This window comes from Pseudorasbora parva, chromosome 19 (assembly GCF_024679245.1).
Source record: "Pseudorasbora parva isolate DD20220531a chromosome 19, ASM2467924v1, whole genome shotgun sequence".
In the NCBI taxonomy this organism is placed as follows: domain Eukaryota; kingdom Metazoa; phylum Chordata; class Actinopteri; order Cypriniformes; family Gobionidae; genus Pseudorasbora; species Pseudorasbora parva.
In genome coordinates this window covers 19975514-19992654 of record NC_090190.1, presented here as the reverse complement: position 1 = coordinate 19992654, position 17141 = coordinate 19975514, and the positions used below count along the sequence as shown (strand labels likewise).

The 17141-nt window shown below is 38.5% G+C and overlaps 1 protein-coding gene across 1 annotated transcript; it reads left to right on the top strand.

Annotated features, from left to right (window-relative positions):
- Positions 1-3080: 3080 nt before the first annotated feature.
- On the top strand, positions 3081-16695 carry slc25a32a (solute carrier family 25 member 32a). The gene is made up of 7 exons (XM_067426640.1): positions 3081-3489; positions 4487-4637; positions 6725-6810; positions 9369-9523; positions 14030-14143; positions 14747-14892; positions 15704-16695. The coding sequence occupies exons 1-7, from the start codon at positions 3294-3296 to the stop codon at positions 15828-15830; spliced, it is 975 nt and encodes a 324-aa protein (XP_067282741.1). The 5' UTR covers positions 3081-3293; the 3' UTR covers positions 15831-16695.
- Positions 16696-17141: the final 446 nt, after the last annotated feature.

Here is a 17141-nt window from a genome sequence, read left to right as displayed (position 1 = left end):
GAAGACATGAGTACATGCATCAAGGAAGCATTACCTGCAAAAATAATCAATGCAAAGATAAGCACCTGCAAGCAAGATAAAGATGAAATGGTGCAAGAGTATTATGCCGGATTAGACAAACTGTTCAATCGACATAGTGGAATGTCAGAACCCCCAGAAAGAAAAATCACTTTGAGTCTGTAGGACGCGCACAAGCACAACATTTTTCTAAGTGGCTTGAGGCCAGAACTGTTAGCAGCTGAAACTAAGTTGAATCGGATAGGACAAAGCCCGTCTGGACCTGATCAGAACACATGCTGTTCACGCTGAAAGACAACAGAATGTAAAACATATCAAATTTCGACAGATGCAAGTGGCCCAACAGGTGAGAGAGGTGGAAGAGGACAAAGACAATGGACCAGGACTAGGTGGCCAAGGAAGGGGTAGAGGTTATGTGAAAACTCACCCTGAGACTTTTTTTTGCCTGTGGAAAGAAGGAGGATTAGAGGAATGAAAGTCCTGAAAACCCTACGGTGACTAAAGACTGAGAGCAGAATGGGGAGGGGGACGTAGGAGTGGTCAACCTCAGCTCGGAGGGAAAGGGGGAAGGTAGAACACACACACACGCACACTGCAAAACTAACTTCTGCTCACAGCAATGAAGGAATGCTTGCTCGCTTAAATATTGGCACCAGACAAGAAAATCAGCAAAAGGTAGGCACATATGTTCATCTCAGTGACAGTGCTTACAAATAAGAATGTGGATCAGAAATGTTGAATTCGTTTTTTTATAATCGATTCAGGAGCTACAAACAGTGTGATTAAAATGAAAGAAATGACACCAGTGCCAAAGTTAATTGGAAATTATGTCTTGTCAGTGTTGGCATCAGGCCAAACCTTGAAATAAAAATTAAAATGTGAAGATAAAGCTGGCATGACATTCAAACATTGTTTTCTACTATCAGATGTATGTCGAGTAAATTTATTGGGATGAGATTTAATGTGTAAGTTAGGCATTTCATTGCTCCAGAGGGCAGAGCAATAATTGCTATGCCCTCTGGAGGGGCCATTCAAACAATGGTCAAAAAAGAGTTGCTTTATGAATATCAATTGAAATTGAAAGATGATATTTTTAATATATCTGATATCAATAGCCTTATTCAGAGTCTTTGCCAGCTCCTGATTTACCCAGTACTTCACATGTCTCATGGGCCCGATTAACAGAAATGTTTTCCACAATGTGAGGATTTGCAGTCTATGTCCTGGTTATTAGTCTGATAAAAAAGTGCACTTTCTGTAAAGTATTAGTAAACTAATAACAGCCAGAGTATTTTGATGTGTTTAATTCTCTTCCCCATGTGTCACTGTCAAAAGCAGACTGTGATCACTGGGAAGATTTTGGCCTATTTGTGAAAACATGCATGTTTCGTACGGATTGGCAAGATACTGCAGAAAAAGATGTCAAATTTAACCTTGTCTTATCTGCATATTGAACAAAAACCTGTAAAACTGACGTTGAAGTTATTCGTACTGCATGTGGACGAAAACGTAACTCACTGTCTCCACTCAGAGGAAGAGGCAGCCGATAATGAAGCACTAAGGGACGTCCCAGAAAGCATTTGGGCAAAAAACAAATATGATGTTGGGCTAATTAAAAATTAGGAACCAGTAGTTGTAACACCAAAATCTGACTATGCAGCGTGCAAAACACAATATCCACTGAAACAGGAAACCATCGATTGAATATTGTTTGAGTCATTTAAAGCAGCCGGCATTATTGTGCCATGTGATAATTTGCCTGTACGTATGCCCAGATGAAAACATAAGAGAGGCTGGCCAGCCCCCTGAGTGGCGTTTTGCACAAGACTTGCATGCAGTCAATGAACCAGTACATGCGCATGGCCCAGGTGTCCCAAACCATTTTGTCACAAATGCCGAATGATGGTGAATGGTTCTCTGTTGTCGATATAATGCCTTCTTTAGTGTGCCTGTACATCCAGACAGTCTGGGTTTGGCAGTTGCCAGGAGAACACTGCATTGTGCCAAATATAGAGTTTGGTGGAGGGGGGATTATGGTATGGGGTTCTTTTTCAGGGGCTGTGCTTGGCCCCTTAGTTCCAGTAAAAGACCAAGACATTTTGGACAATTTCAAGATTCCAACTTTGTGGGAACAGTTTCGGGATGACCCCTTCCTGTTCCAACATGACTCTGCACCAGTGCACAAAGCAAGGTCCATAAAGACATGGATGAGCGAGTTTGGTGTGGAGAAACTTGACTGGCCTGCACAGAGTCCTGACCTCAACCCGATAGAAAATCTTTGGGATCAATTAGAGCGGAGACTGCGAGGCCTTCTCGTCCAAAATCAGTGCCTACTCACACATATGTGCTTCTAGAAGAATGGTCAAACATTCCCATAAACACACTTCTGAAGCTTGTGGAAAGCCTTGCCAGAAGAGAGTTGATGTGCATGTAAAGGCAGGCGTCACAAAACTTGTGGCAATATATTGGAATGTGGATCTGAGAGTTTGTGAATTCATTTATTTGTTGTTAATTTATAGGTAACTTAAAGAGATAGTTCACCCAAAAATGTTATGTTTATCTGCTTACCCCCAGGGCATTCAAGATGTAGTTGTGTTTGTTTCTTCAATAGAACACAAATTACGATTTTTAACTACAACCGTTGCTCGTATAATGCATGCCAATGGGGTTTAATTAGATTTAGACCCCATTGACATGCATTATATGAGCAACGGTTGGAGTTAAAAATCGTAATTTGTGTTCTGCTGAAGAAACAAACACAAATTTAAATTTTTGGGTGAACTATACCTTTAAATAGCCTACTAGCCAATAATATAAATCTATATAGTACATTTACTCTAAAGATACAAATAGTTAATATATAAATAGTTGTAAATATACTGTGATGAATCACTGTCAAATATAGTCGCTCACGCTTGCTCTCAAAACAAAGCTCACATGCACAGATTTATAGAGCCCATGGAGAAGGCTGATCTCTGAATGACGTCATATGATATGTGATGGAGATCCGCTGCTGCGATGCATGTTGCTCCGCCCACTGACTTGCGTCATCACGCTCTGTTATTTACCTTCTCCCACAGTGGAGAGGCGTGGAGGTCAGACGGAAAGAAATGATAGCGCTCAATAATGGCCCTGCGGTGGCTATTGAATTTAGGGACATTGGCTACTTGACGTTTTTTCTTTAATAGCAGGGTTAGTGTGTCGTTCTCTGCACTCGCAGTGTTTTGACTTCCTCTTGCGCACTCAGGGTGTCCGTCTTTAGTACGTAAACAAACATGACTGCTACCATTTCCAGGCAGAGACATGCTGCAGGCGCTGCAGACTCCTCTGGTTCTTCTTTTTCCATTACAGCAAGCCTTCTGCGACTGTCTAAACACATTAAATATGAAAATCTTGCAGCTGGACTTAGTGGAGGTGTTATTTCCACAATGGTGTTACACCCCCTGGATCTGATCAAAATCAGGTTTGCAGGTAAGTAGGTTAACGTTACGTTCGCATTATTTAATATTGCAGTGTCTCAAAACCTAAAGAGCTGCCTACATAGACAGCACGTGAACGTGAATTATTATTGCAAAAAAATACTGTTTAGAAAAGGTTTGTTGTTAAATTGTAAAATAACACAACAACTGATTATATATTAAAACGGGAAAAAGAAAAAAAGAAAAATAAATTATATGGAATCAATGTAATATAAATGCTTACATTTTCTGGTTATTATTAGTTCTACCAAGTTTAATTAACAGAGAACAAGGCACTTGCCTTCTAAAGTTTTCACTGAATAATAATGAAAATAATAACATTATTTTAAAATGAGATTATTAATGTTCCATCATTATTCCAGTCATGATAAATGAATGACCTTTTTAAAATGTTAAAGTTGGCATGAAACAGAACTTGTGAAATAGCTTCTCGAACAAGAAAAAATGCAGGGCAGGACTAGATTTAGTCCATCTGGAATTTATTTGATTATTGTGGTTTGCTATTGGTGTGATCCGTGAGTGACAGCTTGTCCCGCCCTCACACCAGTAATCACATTAGAGAAGGGTTAACATGTCGTCGCAAGCAGGGGAGAATCTATTTTGATTACATTACGAAGGCACATAAATAAAAAAAGCGTGCATAGATAAATTGTTATAATAAATACTACAGTATTCCAAAACAAGAATTGTCCATTGTAATTTAATCGTTATTTTAATTGTGCTTGTCATCAAAAAAAGGTTACTATACAACATAGGAATAAATGATCTGTTGATCCAGTTTCACAATCTCCAAAAGCATGTTGTTTTCATGCTCACTAGGTTTTGAGACACAGCCAAAAACACTAAAAAAACAAACACAGACACAGAGGGTGCAACACAGGTAGTTGTACTTTCGCACTGGCCTCAATGCCCTTTTAAGGATATTTTTAGATTACATTGAAGCAGAAGTGGGAGTGTGTTACCCCCCCACTGTTTCTTACTCTTTCCAGTAAGTGATGGTCTGAAAATGCGACCCCAATACGATGGCATGGTGCACTGCATGAAGACCATCTGGAAGCTGGAAGGAATTAGAGGTCTCTATCAGGGTGTGACCCCCAACATCTGGGGGGCTGGGGCATCATGGGGCCTGTACTTCCTCTTGTAAGTAGTTGAAGTTGTGTTAAAAAAAGGAAGCACAGAATGGAATTTCCTGTTTTAAACTTCCGTATTCACTACCATTCAAAAGTTTGAGTCAGCACATTTTTAAAAAGGAGTTAATACCTTTATTCAGCAAAGATGCATTGAATTGATCAAAAGTGATAATAAAGACATTTATAATGGTATAAAAGATTTCTATTTCAAATGCTTTTGAATTTTCTATTCCTGAAATTATCCTGGAAAAATGTATTGCATTTCCCACAAAAATATTATTAACCTGCTTACAGCACTGATAACCAAATCAGCATGTTAGAATGATTTCTGAAGGATCATGTGACACTAAAGACTGGAGTAATGATGCTGAAAATTCAGCTTTGCATTACAGGAATCAATAACATTTTAATATACACTATATTGCCAAAAGTATTGGGACACTCCTCCAAGTCATTGAATCCAGGTGTATAAAATATAAAGTGTATAAAATCAAGGAACAACAGCAACTCGACTACAAAGTGGTAGGCAAAAGTAAAATCACAGAGCAGGGTCAGCGCATGCTGAGGCGCACAGTGAGCAGAAGTTGCCAACTTTCTACAGTCAATCGCTACAGACCTCTAAACTTTGTGTGGCCTTCAGATTAGCTCAAGAACAGTGTGTAGAGCGCCTTATGGAATGGGTTTTCCATGACCGAGCAGCTGCATCCAAGCCTTATCCAAGTGCAATGCAAAACGTTGGTTGCAGTTGTGTAAAGCTTCAACAAATCATGCTTTTCTGTCTGGCAATCTGATAGACGAGTCTGGGTTTGGTGGTTGCCAGGAGAATTGTACTTGCCTGACTGCACTGTGCCAAGTATAAAGTTTGGTGGAGGGAGGGTTATGATGTGGGGTTCTTTTTCAGGGGTTGGGCTTGGCCCCTTAGTTCTAGTGAAAGGACCAAGACATTTTGGACAATTTAAAGCTCCCGACTTTGTGGGAGTAGTTTGAAAATGGCCCTTTGCTGTTCCAACATGACTGCTCCAGTGCACAAAGCAAGGTCCATAAAGACATGGATGAGAAAATTTGGTGTGGAGGAACTTGACTGCCCTGCATAGAGTCCTGACCTCAACCCGACATATTTGGGATGAATTAGAGCGGAGACTGTTAGCCAGGCCTTCTCATCCAACATCAGTACCTGACCTCATAAATGTGCTAGAAGAAAAAAAATCCCATAAATACACTCCTAAACCTTGTGTAAAGCCTTAGTAGAATAACTGAAGCTGTTACAGCTATATAGCAAAGTGTGGGCCAACTTCATATTAAACCCTAAGGATTAAGAATGGATTGTAATTAAAGTTTATGTACATGTAAAGGCCGGCGTCCAAAATCTTGTGTCAATATAGTGTATTTAAATAGAAAACTATTATTTTATATTGTTATAATATTTCACAATATTACTGTTTTACTGTATTTTAATCAAATAAATGCTGTCTTGGTGAGCATGAGAGCGTTTAAAAACCTTTAAAAATCTTGAAATCTTACCTATCAAAGTTTTCGAACAGTAGTGTAAACTGCACTGTTTTCTTTTTTTAAAATTATTATTATTATTAGAAGTTAAAAGGCATCAAGTTCACAGGCCAAAAAAAGAAGCACCCAGTACTGTGTCAGTTGATATTGAGTTATGAAGATACTCCACAAAGCTATCTGACCTAATTTCAGATCAGGATCACTGGCAAACAAAGTATGCGTGTGCAAGAACATTATACGGGTAGCAATACTGAAATATAAGTAGTAAGAGCCTTGTTGATTTGTTCTTTGTCCTTCAAAATTAGTTAAAAAGTATGCTTTAATATTAAGATGAACTTATCTCCTAATGCAGTTTTCAAAATCAGTCAAAAATTAAGCTAGATCATATTTCTCAGTAGGTAAAATCAGCCGATCTGACCATAAGAAACATTTGAAAAGATTTAGCTCCACAATCCAAAATCCCCATGGTGTTTCAATAACAATTATATAATGGATGATCATTTTACAGCACTGTAATGCACCGTACAATAGACATCCATGTGCTATATGGCTCTCAGGAACATAATGTGGTCCTTTTTCATCTTCCCACAGTTATAATGCTATTAAAGCGTACACACAGGAGGGACGGCAAACAGAGCTGAGTGCTGGCGAACACCTGGTGTCTGCAGCAGAGGCGGGTCAGTATGAGAAAAGAGCCACCTGTGAGCTTGACAAAACTAAACGCAGCTAAATCTGTAGCTCAGTTATGAGACTGGAACAACTGGAATGTCAGAGGCCTTTGAGACTGAGTTCTTCTGAGCTAGCTGGGTCGTTCCTGTTATGCCGAACCTTTTGGCCGTCCACTCTGTAACTAGCTACTGTGAAATAAGTATGCTCGATATATAAAAATATATACCAGGCTATTTACCAGATCAAATCCACATACTTGTTGTTGTTTTGAGAGAAATGAAATACTTAATCATTTTATTCAGCAAAGATGCATTACATTGACCGTATATATTAAAAAATCTTTATATTTTAAATAAATGTTGTTCTTTTGAATTTTCTGTTCGTTAAAGAATCCTGGGAAAAAAATGCTACATGGCTTCAACAACAATATTAAGCAGAGCAACTATGTTTTCTAAATTGATGATAATAAAAAATTAATCTTGAGCAGCAAATCAGTATATAACAATGATTTCTGAAGGATCATGTGACACTGAAGAATGAAGGAAATAATTATATTAAATGAGAAGTTATTTTAAAATTGCAATTTTAAAGTAAAAAAAAGTAAAATTTCACAATATTACTGTGTATTACGTTCCAAATACTTATGTCAGCACGTTTTACTGTTTCATTCCCATGTTTTACTAAATCATGGCCACGCTGCAATAATTTGTTCCCTTGTTTTAGTTTTGTTTATTTTTTAAAGGTGCAGTGTGTAGAATTTGAGGATTTATTGTCAGAAATGCAATATAATATACATAACTATGTTTTCAGTGGTGCATTACCTTACATAATGTACCGTTATGTTTTTATTACCTTAGAATGAGCCTTTTCTATCCGCATACACCACGGGTCCCCTTACAGTGAAATTACCATTTTGCAGCGTCATGTTTCTACAGTAGCCCTAAACAGGCAACTTTTCTACAGAGCGCTAGTCACTCTCTGCTCTCTCAAACGACGACAGTTTGTCCTGTGTCGGCCACCGTAGCTTCTCTATGTGCTTCTAAAGGGAGAGGTGAGCGGTGGGCGATTGCAATTCACAGCCTCACCGCTTGATGCCTCTAAAATTCACAGTTTTCAGTAAATGTGCTAGAGTTAAGACAAAACAAGTTTAAAGTGGCCATGATTTACTAAAACGAGGGAACTAATTAGTAAAATAATGTGTAATTTAATTATTAGTAGAAATTATTAGTAATTTAACTAAAAAGAGTGAAAAATTCATAGTTCCTGGTCACTATACATATATATTTTTGTCCACATGTCATGTGCTAGGCTTCATGTTTTTTAATATTTTTTTATAACTGTATTAGTGATCAAATAAATGCAGCCCTGGTAAGCAGAAAAGACTTTAAATATCCAAAAAAATAAAAATAAAAAACCTACTTACCCCAAGCGTTAGAAGTCTATGTTGGATTTGTATGTTTGGATGGTTTTAAACCTAGCTTTACAGAAATGATCAAATATATGGTACAATGTTGTTGCCAGGTCACTAACTTAAACTTAACATTAATTCAATTACATATTGATTCTGGTAACAGTAGAGGAAATAGTAACTAAAGTGTTCACAATAGCACAGTAAACTATGTTCTCTTCACTCACACTAACGTTATCAGCTTTCAACTGAGACTCCTCAGTTGGCTGTGTGAAGCGTTGGCCTTGATTCTGATTTGCACTCTCTGCAGATTTCAATCACATTAATGCGCCATTGGATTTCTTTGAAGAAATATTGTAAAAATGCTTTGCAGTGTTACAGTTATTCCAGCCTATGCAATAATAATATGCAGTCAGTTTTACCACTTTATGAGGACATTTTACTGAAAATAATGCTGTTTCATAAAAACTGTTCAACGATTTGTCTGCAAAGTCTTAGCAACTAGTACTTCATTTAAAATCATATGGAGTCTTGTATTGGCCTCAAATAAATAATAAAAAACAGTAATTGTAACTTTATTTTAGGTAAATGTAACTTTATTTGTTTTAATTGTAACTCTATATCTTGTAGTTGTGATTTTACATCTCATATTGTGACTTTATTTCCTATTTAAAACGCACAATCACCTATTTTTGTTTTTACTTTATGGGCTATAATATTTGATCTTATATATAAAACTACACATAATGGGGATATGAAAATATATTTCATAACAGGAATGACCAGCATCATATGTTGAAACTGACTTATTTTTGGAAAATAGAGAAGCAGAAAAACTGTTTTCTCCACAAAGTGAAGTCAGCTTTTTTCCCCATTGCACACCAAAGAAAATTGAGTAAATATTGGGTGAAAATAGTCTGTTGACAAACAAATATCATATTATTTCTAACTAATAAGAAATTAGCATACTCCAGCTTTAACAATATTACTAAAGCACATTTCAACCTCAGCCTGCATAAATAATAATAATAATAATAATACGGGTCTGAATTATCATTCTGATTGGTCTCTTTTACACAAAAAGCGATCTCAAACAGCACTGACGACGAGTGACTTCGTTAAATGTTGGTGTGAAGGTCCCCTGTTCCATGTTTCCAGGCATTCTGACGCTTTGCCTCACCAACCCGGTCTGGGTGACAAAGACCCGGCTGGTGCTGCAGTACAATGCAGACCCTTCACGGAAGCAGTACAAGGGAATGATGGACGCCCTCGTGAAAATATACCGTCACGAGGGTATCCCGGGACTATACAGGGTACATCTACAGATTTTAAACTAACCTGAGATCCTGTTACAGGTGTAAAAGAGCTTTCATGTGTGCTAATCTCAAGATTAAAGTCAACATGAAACTTACTTGAAAACCATACTTGATTAAAAGTACAGATACCTTACAGTGAAAACGACTCGATTAGAAGAAACAATGCGACTTGAGTAAATGCCCTGTCTTACCCCCGGTTTTACAGACGAGGCTTAAGCTAGTCTTGGACTAAAATGCTTGCTTGAGCAGTTTTAACTAAAGGCGACTTGCGCTGACATATCTTAAAATTACATGCCATTGTTTTGTCTCAAGATGCACACCAGTAATGTTTTCTTTTCTAAGGCACGTTTATAAAAGCTACTTACATGTCTTAATTGAGCTATGGCCTAATCCTGGCTTAGTCTGAGCCCTGTCTGTGAAACCTGACCTTAGAGTATCTGATTTTAAAGTATTTTACTTGTACTGAGTGTAGGCACAAAGATGCACTTGTCCTCGACACCTAAGAGGCGTTCCATTGCAAAACAAGAAACAGTTTTTACGTGAGGAGAGCGAAATAAAACCGAAGACCTGAAAATTGCAATAAATCAAGGTTAAAACATCCTCTTAAACACTCAATTCTGAGTTAAGCTCGAGTGCTCAAAACGGGAATAAGCAAAACAATATCGTTCAAAGCGGTCTCTTCAGTATAACGGAGAAATAAAATAATGTTGAGTCAAGTAAAATAGTCAAAGCCTACTTGCACTGTAATGTACAGTAAAATACATATAGCCTACTTATTAAAAAATATAGTCAAGTAATTGCTAATATCTTTGCTCAGTAAAATTAGCAAAAAAGAAAGGATGGTTATTGCCAAATGTACTGACAAGCATTTAAAGGTGCAGTGTGTAATATTTATGAGGAACTATTGACAGAAGTGCAATATAATATAAATAACTATGTTTTTAGTGGTGTATAAAGACCTTACATAATGAACCATGAGCCATTTATATCTACATGCACCGCAGGTACCCTTACATGGAAGTCACCATTTTGCGCTGCCATGTTCCTACAGTAGCCCTAAATGGATAAACTGTTCTACGGAGCGCTAGTCACTCTCTGCTGTCTCTTACGATGACATTTATGTCTTGTGTCGGCCACCATAGATTCTCTATGTGTTTTAAAAGGGTGGGGGTGAGCGTTTGCAATTTGCAACCTCACCACTAGATGCGGCTAACGTTTACACTGTGCACCTTTAAGCTAAGGGTGCTTTCACACTAGCCCTTTTGGTGTGCACCTGGGTTCGATTGACGTCAGAGTTCGGTTCATTTGGGTGATGTGAACACGATCTTCCGTACTCTGGTGCGCTCCTGCGAACCGTATCTGAGGTTCATGTGAACTCTGGTACGGTTCGCTGCTGATGTGAACACGATCGTACTAAATCGTGGAAGTTAACTGCTATAAATGACGTATGATTTGATAAAAATGTGTGTTTTGTGTGCGTTTCACTCATTTACCTGACGAGCGTCACTGACATACTGCAAGCAGAGAGCTGTAGATCTCATCTCTGCTCGTCTTCGGCGTTCTTTAGAGTATTTACAGTGCATAGGCGACAGATAGACGCAAGTGTCATTACGTACTGAAGCTTTGGCAACAAAACCAACAGTTCAAAAACAAAAATATAAAAGCGACAGGAGCAACGTTATGCATTTCCCCGCCTTCGCACTTGCTGTCGTTACTAAGCAACCGGGTAAACAGCTGCTGCCTTGATGATGCAAACGAACCCTGGTTCGGAACCAAATATGAACACAGTCCAGCGGGGGCAAGGGGAGAGGGGGAGCAATCGAACTCTGGTTCGGTCCAGGCAATCAAACCGGGACCCTAAAAGAAACTTTAGCATAATTGTATTGGAATTTGTATCATATGTATTCAAATAAATTTTGAATAATACTTTTTTGATGATGAAGTTGCAATTTAATACATTTGAAATATTCCGTTAAAACGAATCTCAGATTTTGATGACAACATCGCAGTCAAATCTTCAGTCCAATCAAAATGCTCTCTAGACTCTAAAGCCTGCCCCCTAAGCTGCTGAAGCTGTGGCTGAAATCAGACAGTTGTTAACACACATTTACTAATTTCTACATGATGAAAGGCACATAGCACACTATATATGCGATAGGAAACGATTCAGTGTAAATATGCTTTCATGTGAGGCGAATAAAGTCTGTTTTCACGTTAATTTCACACACCGCAGCAGCGCACACACACCAACGGCTCTGGTCTAAATTTAGACTACAGGCACGAGAGCGCAGCACGGATCATATGCGTGAGTCCGCGCAGACAACAAACAAATCGACCCATTTGAATTCTGCACAGCATGCTGCATTTCAAAGCGATATGGAAGAGGTATTATGATGGTAAACAGTGTTAGAGGAAACTGGCTTCACCAAACAGAAAGGTCTGCTCTAGTCAAACTGTGTAATAACAAAACGCCATTTGCTGTTTCAAAAAAGGGGAGGAGCCATTTCAGAGGAAATCACGTCAACACATTGAATAATGCAGCGCTTTCCAAAGCACTTTAATGGGCCTTTAAAGTTATAATCAAGTACTTTACATGTGCTTTAGCATGTTAGGCAACACATTAAAATAAGTATATTTAAAGTTTATCTTTCTAAATGTTTGAATTCAAAGGAATAGTTCACCTTGAAATTAAAATAAAGCCATCTTTTACTCACCCTGCTGTTGTTCCAATGTCATATGTCCTTCAATCTTTTTTAGTCCCAAAAGCAGAAATTTTAAAAATAGTTCTGCACGCGCTCTTTTCCTCTTCCTGGGTCTGACGAGCCAGACCCAGTCAAGATGTTGGGTTTGAGAACTCACTATTGACAGAGGTCAATCCGAGAGCAGGGTGTTAATTGTTGTCTTTCAAACTCCCTCTGCACGCAATTGGACAGCGCTACAACCAACCAGAGCAACGGAGAAGGTGAAGTGGAGCTAGTTGATAGATTAAACTTTTGTCGTATCCGGTCGGCAAAACTTCGAACACATCTTCCTTTTCTTAAGAATTACTTCAGTACCGTTCTTTGTTTTTTTCTCAAAGAAAAGCTTAACTCTAAGTCTTCCAGAGTCGCGGCCAAAGCCGTTTCGAATGACCGCCGTTCGCCAGCTTCTTTGTTTACAAGCAGCACGCGGAACAGTCACAACTCTGCCGTTATCATGTTAAGCCCGCCTGCCCGCCCACCAATTCTATACACGATGTGATTAGCCTGACCAGAGTTTGTTTTTTCCAGCTCAAAAGCCAACGGAGAGCCTGGCTGCAAATTAGATTTGCTGCCGCTAGGGTGCATCTAGATTCCTAGGCAAGCTCTTTCCTATAATGGCAGTGAATAGCGACCAAGCTAAAACATAACAAAAATGATACAAAAGTATCACGTAATGATACACTGAGACACACGCCAAATATATGGAAAGTACTAGTAAGTAAGGCATACTATAAGGTTTTGCGAGAAAGAAACCATATTATTCAGTCAGAACACTGAGCTCGGCCATTACTCTGCGGGTTCCTGTGAGTGCGTACGAGCCGTCAGCAGCCCCTCACGCAATATTGTCATGACAATTGGTACACAACATTCACTTCAGGAGGTTTTATTATTAGTATTATTGTATTATTTCTTATCATATACCTTATAGAAAAGACAAGAGTTGCATTTGTTTCTATTGAGCCTGGTTTCTCAAAATGGTGCGTGTGTATGCTTATCCTGGGTGCCATGACAATATTGCGAATAAGCTCAAGCAGCTGCTGACAAGGCTGATAAGGTTTCTTTCTCGCAAAACTATAGTTTGCCGCCTGAACGCACACACATTTTATATATGTATATATATATAATATACGCATACATACATACATACATAATATACCGGTATATATAATATGGTGCGCGTCTCACTGTATCATTACATGATACTTTTGTTGCTATTCACTGCCATTATAGAAAGGAGTGCATGCAGGGCTATTTTTAAACATTTCTGCTTTTGAGGTCTAAAAAAGATCGAAGAACAAAGGGCATTGGAACAACAGCAGGGTGAGTAAAAGATGGCTTCATTTTCATTTCAGGGTGAACTATCCCTTTAACAACTTTGTCCCCTATTCTCATTGATTATCATGTTTACTGTGATATGTCACATAGTGGACTTAAATGAGTTTCATGTTGACTTTAAATAGTGGAGTGATCCGTCCTTTTATTATTCCTTTTATTTGTAGTTCTCTGTAGGGCCACAGGAGGGTGTGATTGAGCTATATTTGTGGATTGATACAGCTCTGTGGTTCAAGTTAGCTCTGAATACAGTCTATGCTAAACTCTTTGTGAAACACGCCAAATTGTCCTAACATTATTACATATTGTAGTAAACTTCACTCTAGTTTAATACTAGTTTAGTCTAGTTTAGTTCCTCTTAGACTGAGGTAACTGTGTGATTGTGGCTTTGTATGTTTGTGAGCCTCATTTTATTGTTCTGCCACTGCAGGGTTTTGTGCCTGGGCTGGTGGGGACTTCCCATGCTGCATTGCAGTTCATGACCTATGAAAGGCTAAAAAGAGAGCAGAACAAATATAAGAAGATGCCGTCTGAATCCCTGCTGGTGAGGAAGTAAAACCAGCCTTATGTTTTCAGGATACACTAGGAGGAGGAACAGCATTGCATAACTTTCATATCTCAAAATCAAATGAAAATTGTGTTTTTCTATACCTGTGGTAGATTTTCTAGCTTATTCTGTTTTAGTACTGGCCAATTTAAACGAAAAGGTCAAACGACTGTAAATTGTACCTTACACTTGAAATGGCCCAGTCCTTCATGATAACTGGAAATAAATACATATTATAAACATTGCTAAAGCAGTTTATAGCTGATATTACATATTTTTGACTTGAACAAAACTTTAAACTATATATGTACATTTCCATGACTTTTTCAGGATGTAATTCAAACATTCAGCATTCTGGACTTTTTTTTAGAATGGTAATAGCTAATAAAATCTCAAATTCTTAAGCTCAACCAGTGAACTACTAATTCATCCATTTCATTAGGTGAAAATGCACCACATTTAAGAATGACCTGCATGATTTTGTGGCATTTGACTATATTGTAACCTTTAGAAAGAGAAGTTTATGTATACTGGAACCAGTAATGATCTCTGTTTCATGGATGTGAGTCAGTCTCTCCTTCCCGTCTGCCTCTGCTTCAGTCTCCACTGGAATACATCACCATGGCAGCCATTTCCAAAATATTTGCTGTAGCAGTGACCTACCCATATCAGGTGGTGCGCGCTCGCCTGCAGGACCAGCACAACAACTACAGTGGAATCGTGGATGTCATCCGGAGAACATGGAGGTATGAAGTTACATGGCACATAAACTCGCTTTCCTGTTTTAAAGGTGCACTATGTAGTATTTTTGCAGTAAAATATCCAAAACCACCTGGCCAGTATTATATGTTGTTCAGTTGAGTATTTACAATATCCCAATGTTTCCAACTATTTATTTTTAAGTTGTGAGAAAATTGCCTCATACGCATAAGTGGAAATAGCACCGGCTGTTTCCCTTCATAATAAAAGTCCCGCTGCGTGAGGCATGTGTTGTTCATCTCATTAACAATCGATCCAGCGGCATTGCTCAGCTCCACAACACTCGCTCCTGCTCTCAGTAACGTTATTAACTGCATCCATCAACATGATTTCTACCATGAGTCCTATCCCAATTGTTTCCCACCGGCTGTGAGGTGAAGACCACATGTCCCAAGATTCTGCGCGCAAACTTGCCGTCATCAGACTACGCCTTTGTTTTGAATTGGTGCCCTCTAGCGGACGGAAAAGTTGCATAGTGCACCTTTAAGGAAATTGCAAATCTCCATATGACTTTGATTTGGCATATATTAGATTTTTTATGTTATTTTTAATAATATTAATTGCCCATTTTAAATTAATAGAAGTATGGGATGTTGCAACCTTGACAGTTTTTGATTTTAACAACACCCTTTTATCCATTATTATACATTTTAAATTATAATTAAAGCCCTTTAAAATAGCTTTATTTTAGTTAGCTCATTTTTTTAGCAGATCTTCTTATGGATTGAGAGGACATATTATAGAACTACCAGGAATACTGTTACTCATCTCAAAATGCTTGTGTTTGGCTCTCTCTAGCAATGAGGGGATCGAGGGCTTTTACAAAGGGATGATCCCCAACTTGGTGCGAGTCATTCCAGCGTGCTGCATCACCTTCCTGGTGTTTGAAAACGTGTCACGCTTACTTTTGGGCGAGTATCACTAAACCTTCAGGAGTCACATGCGGGACCAATACAACACAATATCCCTGGACTGTGTTTGTGTGAGATGAGCAGGAATATGAAACATTTCCTGTTTAACTCTGAACTAGACATGCAGACAAAACTAGAATTTAGCTTGCGCACTGAATGAAAAGAAGAAAATAGTGGTGCATATATATAAATATATATGAGATTTAAAAGTTGTTGTATTGTTGAATTTATTAAGAAAGATGATTCCTATTTGTCTCACAGATGTATAAATATTCAACAAAGAAAAAGAGTAATTTCAAGTTTTTAACTGATTTCAAGTAGTCAACGACAAGAACGGGTCTTGGAAAAGTGGATTCAAGCCATCCTGTGACAATGCAACCAAACACAGTGTTCACCAAACACAAAACTTAAGAAGATGTTTGTCTTTTTTTACGATATTTTCACTAAACAGCTGCTATATTTGCTGAGCTATGTGAGAGAATGAACCCGTTTACCTTCACCCACTAAGCAGATCTCCGCTGGCTGTAGTGCCTGGGGTGAAACTCACTGGGCATGCTCAGGAAATGATGTAACGCTACAGGATAATGGCACACAGGCCTGGGAGAAACTGATACTTTACTGGAGGACAGGAGCAGATTTTAACCAGATGTGCGCATGTAGATGACATCTACTGGAAGAGAGGAACACTTTAACTGGAATGAAAGAAGAAACATGAAAGAAAGAACTGCGTTAAGTAGCACCTGATAGGCCATTGTGTATGTATATATATATATAAATGTGCTGTTGTCAGTGACGCACAAAGATGAGCTGATGTATGTACAAGCCATTTTTACACATCTAATAAAGAAATACGTATGTAACAGATAAAGGGCCCTGAGCTATTGTACAAACTATATTTTTAATAAGAATTAACAGTAACCCTACTGTTTGGTCACTTCTAAAGTGTTTGGGCTTTTGACATTTATATCATTAGCCTGACATGCCAGCCCACATCAAGATGTTTGGTCTGGAAACTCACCATTGACAGGGCTCAATCCGAGGGGCGTAATAAACGGTTGTCTTTCAAACTCCCTCTGCACGCGATAGGATAGCGTTACACCAACCAGAGCAACGAAGGTGAAACGGAGCTCATTGATAGCATAGACGGTTGATAGTTAAACATTCGCCGTATCCGGCAAAACTCGAACACATCTTCCCTTTTTAAGAATGACTTCAGTGCTGTTCTTTGTTCTTTTCTCAGAGAAAAGTTTAACTCCAAGTCTTCCAGAGTTGCGGTCAAAGCTGATTCAAAAGACCAGCGTTCGCCAGTTTCTGTTTTTACTAGA

Coding starts and splice junctions, on each gene's coding strand:
- slc25a32a (XM_067426640.1), top strand. CDS start 3,294: ATGACTGCTACCATTTCCAGGCAGAGACATGCTGCAGGCGCTGCAGAC. Junction 14,144..14,746: donor TGCCGTCTGAATCCCTGCTG/GTGAGGAAGTAA, acceptor CCTCTGCTTCAG/TCTCCACTGGAATACATCAC. Junction 14,893..15,703: donor GTCATCCGGAGAACATGGAG/GTATGAAGTTAC, acceptor GGCTCTCTCTAG/CAATGAGGGGATCGAGGGCT.